Raw genomic sequence first — 11,977 nt, 5'->3', positions numbered from 1 at the left:
ACAGAATGTTTTTTTAACAAGCCCACGGGAAATAGTCTAAAGGATTCATGTCCGGTAATCGCTGGGGCCATTCGATAAAACCACACCTTCTAATCCATCTTCTGGGAAACATATTATTTTGGTATTGCCTCACCACACACATAATGAGGTGGGTCACCATCTTGTTGTAGCCAAATAAAGGACGGATCCATTAGGACGAGTCCTCCCCCAAAAACATGGCATTTTAAGCTTTTTACCTACAAAATATAAGTTAATTACGTTGTTTTTGACAGCATAATGACGAATTTTACGCAATTTCTACTTTATATTTCAATTCCTCATCGACTTTGAAACAAAAAACCAAGTTAATTAATCACGATTTGGTGGGGGGATGGATATTGATATTGTCTGAAAAGTTCTTTAAATGTAATTGAAAATACTTACTTGGATTTGGAAATATTAGAGCCAGCTTAGTTATAATACTATTTTCCAAGATATCTAAATACCCCGGATAAGTTAACCTCAATGAAACCCATTAATACAAATACAAAAAGCGGCCTCATCGCAAAATATAACATTACTTAAAATATTTGTATCGTTTTGATTATAACATTTTTCCATTATTGGATCTGAAAACTCTTCACGTCCATCAAAATCCTCAATGTATTATTACGTAAAATTTGCATTACAGATGTTTGCGAAATATCAAGTTCCCTGGATATTTAACTAGTGTTCTAAAAAGACATAAACATCTACAGATTTGATTTCAGTTGATGCAGTTTTTCTACGCCCTGATTTGGATAAATCTTTTCCTGAACCAGTTTCGTTAAACTTTTTACTAATTTACTTACAGTAGATCTTGCTATGTGATTTCGGTTAGGATATAAATTATTAAAGATTTTACACGTTTCTTGTTGACTTCTACGCCTATCACCATACCCCAATTCGTTCTTTTTCAGATAAACGATCCATTGGGACTTTCAATGAACTTTAACAATAATAATTTATCCAAAAGACAAATCTGTTATTGTAGCAGTCGTAGCCACCTAAATGTATTATTTTAACTTCGGCGGAGATAACGCATATGTAGATATAATTTCGAAATTATGGCATTTCTTAAGGATTTCGAAAAGCGAAAAATATACAGGGTGATCTATTTGAAATAATTGAGGCGTTCCATACATAAAACTCACTCTGTAGGTTGATGCTTTTCCATTAATTGTGAATGACCGATTTTTCAGTGCTTTGGCAGCCTTTCCAAATTTTCCATGAACACTATGGAATTCACAATAGACTGAACACTGCACCTTGCAAATTGCAACTAAGTTAGTTAGGGGCCGGCAACCTTTTGAGTCAGGACGGCCAAAATTTACAATTTACAAAATTTCTAAAGAGCCACAAAATTTTTTATTGTCAATAATAATAAGTATTCGTATAAATGAAAAAAGAAACTAATCTTTCATTTATAAAAGTAGTGTTTTTTGCAATAAATTAGATTTTTTACATACACATTTATATGGAATTATAAAACAAATAAACATTTGCCCACAACTCTAGCTTCAATAACAAATTAGGCAAACAAGTTCAATGGAAGCGAACTTGTTTTAAGTTTCAAACATGACTCTAAATTTTCATTTATCAGTTGACTTGATAGTCAGCTATTCAAATAGCAATTTCTTCACCTTACTGTACAAGTTTTGCAGACTATTCCATCCGTCGAATCGTTGTTGCTCGTTAATTTTTTCCTGTCATACTTATTGCTCCATCAGTTGTTATTTAAACGATTTTCTCTAAATTGAACCCATTGTCTTCAAGGCATTTTTGCACTGCAATCCTAGAAGTTCTTCTTTGGACCTTGAGACGACAAATTTGTACCATTTGTACCGTAACTTTTATTTCGCATGACTTAACGATAGCAAATGATGGAAGAAGCAGATTAAATATCTTCGATGTTCAAATATGTTACATTAGAAGACATTTTAGCTATTATATCTTGTACTGATTCAGCGGATAATGGTAGATTTTTGATTTTTTTCAAGATTTCTGGTTTGTTATGAAGCATTTTTTTACGTGGACTGCGGGGAAGGGGACAAAAATAGCAAGTAGAAGTCGATAAGAGATAGAATCGATCCCTAATCCTCGTTAATAGATTCAGAACGATTTTTGAATATTCTTTTTTATAAAATCAATAATAATACTTGCGTGTGGTACTAAAAAGCAGCAACTTCAAATTTAAAGAGCCGCAGGTTGCCGACTCATGAACTCAACTAAACATTTATGAATTTACAACTATGACTTCCTCACTAAATGGAAAAACTTACACCTACAAACCTCGTATTTTCGATTTCGAATTAAAATATAATAAAATTCCAAAAATTTATATTTGCCAAGGTATATTTTAGGGAATATTTAGATTATTCTTCCAACGATTGCTGTTATATACCAAAAATCGTTGGTTGGTTTTCGAAAGGTCCATGTTTATCAAGATTTTATTCACTTTTTGGCTCAGTTTTAAAGTTTGTGGAAAGTGAAGATCCTTATTTAAAAGAAAACCTAACCAAGTATAAAGCGGGTATCGCGTATTTGACAGAGTGTTCAAAAAATATAAAAATGATAAAAACAAATTTCAGCTTTTCTTAGTAAATTGAAAAGTATGAAGGAAAATTGATGGGTCGGCATGGAAATACCAACATGGATCATGAATTTATTTGATGAAATTTAATTGGGAATTTTTCTAATTGATTTTATTATCGAATAATAAACCCTATCAAGCTTCTAACCTTTTTTTTGAATGTTAATTCGTCGTTTAATCTCGGGAACAACGCAAGTTCCATATATAGATCTAATTGTCACTTTTTTCGCTGCTTGTAAATTGGTTGTAATGTAATTTACAGGATCCAGCAAAATTTTAGAAGTGAAGTTTGAAACTTTGGGGGCCAATGGTATAAAGAAACTTTAGAAAATTATAAAGCATGTTAACAGACTATCGGAGAGGATTATTTCAAAATTTCACATCTATTGTTTTAACTCTGGGATAGATACTAAATCTTCGTCGGTTCGACTACCTGTGCCGAACAATTTATAGTAGCTCAGTACCACTTGAACCAAGTAGGAGCAAGGAATCTGAGGATTTAAACCAGGTAAGTCTAAATAAAACTTACATCATTTGTTCGACGAAGCTTTAGTTTTACAAGTAAAATGTTTTCGTCATTTTGGCTTGAAACTCAAAAAGTCGCTGAACTGAGGAAATTGAAATCGGAGAGGAAAAAAAAACAAGATTTTCTGGAAAGAAGAGAAAGCGAAAGTCTCCAAGAACATCACTCGATGAAGATAAGAGCTGCTCGTAAGTACAAAAGAGAGATTCAAGTAAATATATGCTTGGAGAGATCTGGATTGATGTTGTCCACATAAGACAAGGCCCTACCCCTCAAACTGGATACGGTGACGACATCCTGGAGTGTCTTTTACCGATTCATTTATGGAAGTAGTTCTTTGTTTGCCATCGACAAGGATTGATTACATGTGTAAATTGTCGGACAAATTGACTGATGCTTGGTTGAGAAAACGAAGGGATCTACCTGGACAACACCGAAGTGTCAAGGATAGGATGGACGCAGCAATTGGACCTACAAGTTCGGTAACACCTCGGGTAGCACCTGCAGCAGAAACACAAGAGAAAAAACGACGCATATGCTTTAAATGCGACTACAAACTCCGAAGAATGACAAAAACGTCTTGTAGGAGTTGTTCCTTATATGCAATATGAGGCGATCGAGGGATATTGTATAAAAATTGTTTCTAAGAAAAGTAGTAAATGTGAATTGAAAAAGATATTGAGTTTTATATAATTTTTGTGTTCTCTAAGCCATATTTCGCACAAAATGTGCATGTTTTTAATATCCCATTAATAAAAATGTTCTTCTTGTTTCCGTTACAACTCTCTTAATTGATTTTTAGATACTGTTAGTCACAATGGCGAAGGTTTAGTAATAAGGTACCTAAATTGAGGCTTAGTACTCCAGGGTTAAGGATGATTCTTTGAGGAACAAAATATAGAAATTTAATTTTTAGTCACTCTCAATCGTACACTTGATCGATGATTCAGTCGTCTCTATTTTTACATCCAGTTGTGTTCAATTTTTCATAACTTTTATCTCTCAGTTACCAGGTAAAGTTTTTTATATTTTTTTCCATTTCTATTGAATTGTTTTTATTGTGTTTAGGAAAACTTTCTCAGTACCAATAAATTTATTGAATTAAAATGTCGGATTAAATGCAAAATAAATGGATTTACAGATAAACATAAAGTTAATTATTTATGATCTGTTATCCGTTGTACAACAAAGCAATGTCATTCTCAGTATGTATCAAGTAAATTTTTCTTCTCTTTATCTAACGTGATGCGATGAAATGAGAGATGAGTCCAAATTACCTTGCGTTATTCTCAAAATAACGATGACAAATATGTTAAACTATATTCACAAATATTATGTTTGGGGCTGCCAAAATACTAAATATCTCTATTAATGTCATCAAACATTGATAATCAATATATCAAATGGCACGGTCGAAATAATGCAGTTAATTTTATTTAATTTCACTCACAGTTACTTAAACTGCTACTCAAGCCAAATCTTCCAAAATTGACTAACCTAAAAATGATCTTTCACGACTCTATACGATTCTATATTTTCTTGGTAATTGGTTGAGGAAGCGTGTGTCATTTACTCAGCCTCAATCGTTGCTGTTAAAAGTATGCCTTCTAAGTATTCTTTGAGTTGGAAAACGGTGATAATCGCTGGGGGCTAAATCCGCTTTGTACGTGGGATGGGGCATAACAGTCCAACTAAAATGCTTCCTATATTTTACAACTGACGTGAGATCGAAAGTTGTCGTTAAGAAGCACTACCTTTATTGTCATCTCAAGTTGCATGAAATTGACGAAGAATAACTCATAGTTCTGCCGACAGCGTTTGATCAAATTTCTTTGGTAGCGGCGAACCAGCCTTGTTGCCTTTCCCCTCGCATTAATGAAGAAATTTACGAGCACAGTCAAGGCGTTACTATTAGTCCGTTAGGCAGCTTCTGCAACACTTCCACTATTACTACAATGAAACGTTGTCCTCATGGCGGAGTCCTATTACTCTTTATGCGGTCATGGTAGTGGAAAATATTCTTACTAGACTCGGGAGCGTTGGATTCACAGTCCTAGAATACGCGGATGGTCTGGTAATGGTAGTAAGTGGCAAGCATGAAGGCAAACACAACTAAGAACTGGGCCGATGAAGAGCAACTCTCAATAAACCTAAACAAAACCACACTAGTCCCATTTACGATGAGAAGAGAGGCAAATATACGCGCTCTTATACTTAACGAATCTTAACGAATTTGATATAATCTAGACGAAGGTAATTTCAAAAGCCACTGCATTAATATGGATTAATTGCAAGATTTTTGCAAGACATGAGTCTATGATGGTATAGTCATTAGCCCCATGATCACATACGCATTGCTAATTTGGTGATCCTAAACTGAACAAACCACAGAAGACAGAAAAATCGAATCTAGTTCGCTTAAGAATTCTAGAATTGATACATCTGGAAAGCAGTGACAAACCAATGGATCAAATACACAGTGTAATGGAAATAGATATCTCATTCGAAGTGGTTATCAATGACCGAGAATCATGGATCACTAAAAATCTTCCACAAGCTCGAAATGTAGACCTTTGTTATTCAAATTGCTGAAACCTAGCGCAAAGAGCTGGATTAGACATTTTTGTACCAAAATGTAAGCTCCATTGTACCTTTTTGATAATTCCTCCTATTACCGATTATAATGATATTTTTGGTGAGAAACTCGAAGAAAACGATGAAATTCTATGAAAGTTTCTAATATTTATAACCCTTTATTTGACTTAACTATACTATCGGTCAAAAGATTTTACCCACTCAATAGTTTGCGTGATATATACACTGTTATGTCCAATTTGTCTCACTACTTAATCGGGTTGAAGTTGGTTGACTAAGCCGGTCAAATCATTACTTTCAGTACTTCTGTCTTTAAAATTACTTCAATTTTTACCAGGTCTCCAGTCGCCCCTCCTCCAAAACATCCCCAAACCATCACCGAGCCTTCGCCGTGCTTTTCACGGTTTGAATTACAATTTTTTGGCTATCCACCGTATTCACCACATATTTCCCCCAGCGACTCTTTCCTATTTCCTAACCTTTCTAGGTTTTACTTGCAGTAAAGAGATTTTTATCAGATATACATCTCAAATAGTACCAGGGTTGCCCGATTAGTTTTTATAATGATTTTTATTTTTCTAACTCTATATATCTATTCCAGCGATGCTTCCACCTTTTTAAACCTTTCATATGATAGTTGTCGCCTTTCTTTCCTCTCAAAATAAGGGTTTACGTATGCAATAACATTCTCGTTTAATGCAGTTGAAACTTTAACTTGATGATGATCGCGATTTATCGTGAAAGTCTTAACTGAAGCTTTCTTAGTAAATTTGTATAAAACAAGTCGATTCCTTGTAATCGTGTAACATTGATTTATATTTCCAATTTCGCGTTTCGATTTTGGATTTTTATAACTATGAGAAATATCAATATTTTGACAGTTCAAAATACTTATTTTCAAAGGAAATCTAATATTCTACATAAAGGGTATCTTAACATTTTTAATCAAATTCACTCCTTTCAAAGTTATTTGATGTTGAAGTTCAATTTTAAATGTAAATAATTATCGTTACACATGATTTTATTTCATTTGTTTGAAAAATTAGTGACTTAAATAATGTTATATAATTTATTATTATAAAAATGTATTATTTTACTCTTGAATGATTAATCCAATAATAAAAATATCGGCTGGTCAATCATAAGTTTGGGAAATCTGTATGCTAAATTTCCCCGGAAGTTATAAAATATGTTTTTTTTCCTCGAGTAAGGCCATAAAAATAATTGTGGCAACCATAACAACATAAAGAAAAGAATGACTGACTCAGTGCATCCAACAATAGTTTGAGAACCTCCATTGTTTTAGCTTCCACAAACCCGTCATCAGTCTACACCTGCATTAGTATATTTTAAATGCTTTTTAATGCTCTCAATACATTCATTCTTATTCCTGAAAACGAGCAGTTTTGTTGATGTTTTTTACTAGGTGCTTACAATTCAAAATTAATCTAACCTCAAATTGTGAAAAAAATGGACCGTCCTCTATCCTTATGGCAAGTCAGAATTTTTATATATCTCTAAATTATTTATAACAAATGAAATAAACTTGAAAATATTTAATCAAACATAAGCAATTAAATAGTTAAAACAACGAAGTGCATGCTAACTTTTATTTATATAGATACATTTTTTTCAAAAAAAGCATTTGATACATTAATTTGGATTAATTCGTTTTACAACCGGCAACGCTTTTATAATTGCACATATTATTAAGTGCGTCGAACACAAGGCCATCCGGACATTCACGTAAAATTGGTTGACCAGTAGCAGTACATTCCCAGTATTTAGTACAATCGGAAGTACTAGGGAAGTACTCTTGTCTTCCTGTACATTTCGGAGCTGAAAAATAATTTTATCATCATCAATGACAGTAATAGTATATTCTGCAACAAGAATATAATAATTGTTATTATTCACGAGGATAACAGTTACGACAGGAGCTGCAGGCACGTGCTGTAATCATTCAAGTTAATGTACTTTCTAATAAAATTAATCGTGAACTTAGTGCAGATAATCATATTTAATACTACGGTATTTAATAACGTTTGTTACATATTATTATATTCTGCTCTGTCGACTGGAGAATATTTTGGCGATTTCATGTTGTTTTTCATAGAATCATCCAGATAGCTTTCTGCTATCGATCTATGAAGATATTACTGCATCTTCCAACTGCTTCCGAGCAGTAATATCTTCACCTACATCAACAATCCACATCAGCATCAAACAACAATCATGTTTGCTGTTGTAATGGCAATCATGTGACATACTGACGTAAGAGATTATGGACCATTTTTACTTTTTTTCAACACTTCGTTTTCTATTTAGCATATTATTCTCTCTGTTTATCCAGAAATTATGAATATATTTGGAGGTTAGTTTTTTAAACTCAAGTATCGACTCTCGACGGATTCATTTTGATACTGAGATGTGACTACATCGACTTGGGGCTTTTATTGTAAGTAGGTTTTAACATATTTATCAGTTTTTAACGCCACCCTTATAGAATGTCACGACGACAGATCTAGCGCTGTTCTTTCTGTCTAGTGCCTATTTTTATTTCTAATATATAAAGTGTTAATGTACGTTGTTTCAGTATTATTTAAAAATGATTTTATTATTAAAAATTCTAAGATTATCACATTATTTGGAGAGATTTTTCTTATTATTATATATTTATAATTCTTACCCTCCTCCTCGCTTCTTACGGCAAGCACAAAGAGACTTAGAAGGAAAATAAATTTGAGATCGAAACTCATATTTTCGGATTTAGATGTCTTAACACAAACAAATAATCGAATTACTAGCACTGGTCTCAATCGCAGGTATTTATATGAATTTTGATAATTTGACTTAATGTAATAAGCAGATAAAAGAATTAACGAATTTAGATACATCTCAAGTACTTTGAAAAAAAAACAGGATGCTCTGCTACTTTAAAATCCACTTAATACTATTATTAGTTTAATTAGATATTATTATATATGATGTATCGTTTTGGAACTGGAACGAGTCATTCAAGAAGCTGGAATTGTCAATACTCATGTTTCAATACGAATTAATATGCATGTCCTAGATTGTAGATTGATTGGAGAGTCGTTTTGGCTTTCTAGCCATTCTGCATCTAAACCAAAAAGATTATCTACACAAAAGTCTACATTTTATTGTTCTGTTTCCAAAATACATAGACTTTTTTTTCCTCTACTATACATATCGTCTTCAGGGGGTATTTAAAGAGGCGGTGACATGTTTGACGACCTACCACCAGTTTGATGTTGTTTCAGTACATCTCGACAAGTTTCTCAGACTTTTTAACTGATATGTTTATGAATCTTTTGGATTGTCTCTGACCTGAAATTTGATTATTATGCTATTCGTCCAGTTTGTTATCGATGTGCCATCTCGTATACTTCCTGTTTGCCTGGTATACCTTGATGGCATCGTAGCCATATTAGAATTATTTTTATTGCCTAGTGCTTTTAGAGTTTTTTTTGGAAACTCTTTGAGTTTTTCAGTTCATACTTTTTAGATAGTATCACTAGCTACTTTCTTATTTTCAATTTGTAAATCTTCTTGATAAGTCGTAAAGGACATAAATCGTTATCCAAATATTTCACTAAATTAAAATCTAAAATACCAAAAAATCATATATCAAATAAAACTAGTGCCTTGTACTAATTGTGGCGTTGTCTACAGAGGACACACATCTCTGTATTTAGAAAAAAGACTAATAGACCATCAATATGATGGCTGAAAAACTTGTCGAGATATCCTGAAACAAATACCCCCTGAAGACGATAGGTATAGCAGGGGAAAAAAGTCTATGTATTTTAGAAACAGAACAATAAGATGTGGATTCTTGTGCAAAATATCTTTTTGGTTTAGATGCAGAATGGCTAGAAAGCAAAAACGACTCTCCAAACAATCTACATACATATTAATTCGTATTGAAACATGAGTATTGACAATTCTAGCTTCTTGAATGACTCGTTCCAGTTCCAAAACGATACATCATATATAATAATATCTAATTAAACTAATAATAGTATTAAGTGGATTTTAAAGTAGCAGAGCATCCTGTTTTTTTTTTTTCAAAGTACTTGTATGTATCTAAATTCGTTAATTCTTTTATCTTTTATCTATTTCATATAAATATCTGCCATTGAGACCAGTGCTAGCAATTCGATTATTCGTTTGTGTTAAGACATCAATTTTCTAAATCCGAAAATATGGGTTTCGATCTCAAATTTATTTTCCTTCTAAGTCTCTTTGTGCTTGCCGTAAGAAGCGAGGAGGAGGGTAAGAATTATAAATATATAATAGAAACGAAAATTTCTCGAAATATTCAGTTGTATCAATTGCACTTGCAGTATTTTTCAATAATACTAAATCTATGTACATCTATGTATATTGAAACATGGATGTGTCGGGCGTTGATCCTTGAGTTTAAAGAATTAAACTCCAAATAAATTCCCAAAGAATTTTTGGATACATAGGGGGAATATGCGGTACTATATCAATATGCTATATCGAAAACGTTAAAGAAAGTTCATAATCCCAAAGGTTTTCTCTTGCGTCATTATGATGCACCCAGATGTAGGTGAAAACACTTCTGCATATACACTGTAGACACCCCTATTTGTTATGTAAATAAATGTTTTTATTATAAAGGAAATATATAATTAATTATTAGAATAGAATGGGTAAAAGTGGAACGTTTACGAACGGTTCAATTATTCTTTCAGAGGGGGATTCTTTTTATGGATATTTATATTAAAAGTAAAATCTTCTTTATGTGTATAATGGCTATTATTATATTCTCGTTGTAGAATATACTATTACTGTCATTGATGATGATAAAATTATTTTTCAGCTCCGAAATGTACAGGAAGACAAGAGTACTTCCCTAGTACTTCCGATTGTACTAAATACTGGCAATGTACTCCTACTGGTCAACCAATTTTACGTGAATGTCCTGATCGCCTTGTGTACGACTCATTTCATAATATGTGCAATTATAAAAGCGTTGCCGGTTGTAAAACGAATTAATCCAAATCAATGTATCAAATGCTTTTTTTGAAAAAAATGTATCTATATAAATAAAAGTTAGCATGCACTACGTTGTTTTAACTATTTAATTTTTTAGAAAGCGTTTTATCCACTCAAGTAAATAAGATGTTTCCAAAACATTCATGTAATAGCATAATTATAGCGATACTAGACTATTCGTATACTAATATTATTAGAACAAGATATAAAGAAAGTTATCTGTGTCAAATTTTAAAAGTGTTCCTCATAATTCCTTGTAATATATTCCTTTTATTCCTTGTCACAAGTCAATGCACAGTGGAACATAGATAGTTCTACCTTAGACAGGAGGCTGGTTCTTTTAAAACGTTTATGTCTATGATAAATAATATCAAATTGGCAAAAATGACACGGAAGTGAATTATTTTATGTTGGTAGTACAATGGGGCCGCATTGTCATATATTAATAAATATTTGGAACGTGTTATAAGCGGCGGGTGTAATTTGGTCGCTAACCATCCTTCTTTACCTGTCTGACCAAGAAGGGTAGATAATCCTACATGTATTTTCGGCGCTAAGAAGTGCAGGTAGGTCGAGTCATAAAATAACCCAATAGAGGGAAAGTTGATAGATTTTTAAGTAGGTACTTAACATATTTTGGAAATACCCAGTAGATAGAGGGATGACCAGTTGTTTTACGTAAGATCAGATTCAGTTGTTGTGTCGTATAGGTACTTTACATTATTGAAATGGCTCAAATAGTGAAAAGTTCGCGTGGTAAAACTCTTCTAATCTTAGAAAATTTTGCGTTTTTTAACGATAAAGTTTTGAAAAGTGGAGAATTGTATTGGAGGTGAGTGAAAAAGAATGTAAAATGTTCTGCCAACGTATTTACTGTTGGTCCTGAATTTACAATTTTTTAGAAAAAATTTAAATCACAACAATGAAGCAGACGAGAAGAAATTAAATAGGACAATACTTTCAAATTCTTGTAAACGCAAGGCAGAGGATGATTATATATCCGAAAAACCATCGAAGATTATTCGCAGGGAATTGAGTTCCAATTTGCCACGACCGATGTAGAATATGTACAAAGAAATATTTATAATTATAGGCGCAAGTTGTTACCAAGACCACTACCTAAAAATATAACGAAAGTGCATAGTGCAGAGGAAAAATTGAATCCTAAAACAGGAAAAGTTGAATGCTTTTTCTACATT

The 11,977-nt window shown here is 32.6% G+C and overlaps 1 protein-coding gene across 1 annotated transcript; it reads left to right on the top strand.

The window, feature by feature from the left end:
* Positions 1-9,892: 9,892 nt before the first annotated feature.
* Positions 9,893-10,845, top strand: LOC130444890 (peritrophin-1-like). Its single transcript, XM_056780244.1, has 2 exons — positions 9,893-10,028; positions 10,603-10,845. The coding sequence occupies exons 1-2, from the start codon at positions 9,959-9,961 to the stop codon at positions 10,776-10,778; spliced, it is 246 nt and encodes an 81-aa protein (XP_056636222.1). The 5' UTR covers positions 9,893-9,958; the 3' UTR covers positions 10,779-10,845.
* Positions 10,846-11,977: the final 1,132 nt, after the last annotated feature.

The sequence above is a fragment of the Diorhabda sublineata genome, chromosome 6 (assembly GCF_026230105.1).
Source record: "Diorhabda sublineata isolate icDioSubl1.1 chromosome 6, icDioSubl1.1, whole genome shotgun sequence".
Taxonomy (NCBI): Eukaryota; Metazoa; Arthropoda; class Insecta; order Coleoptera; family Chrysomelidae; genus Diorhabda; species Diorhabda sublineata.
This window is presented reverse-complemented; position numbering and strand designations above follow the sequence as displayed.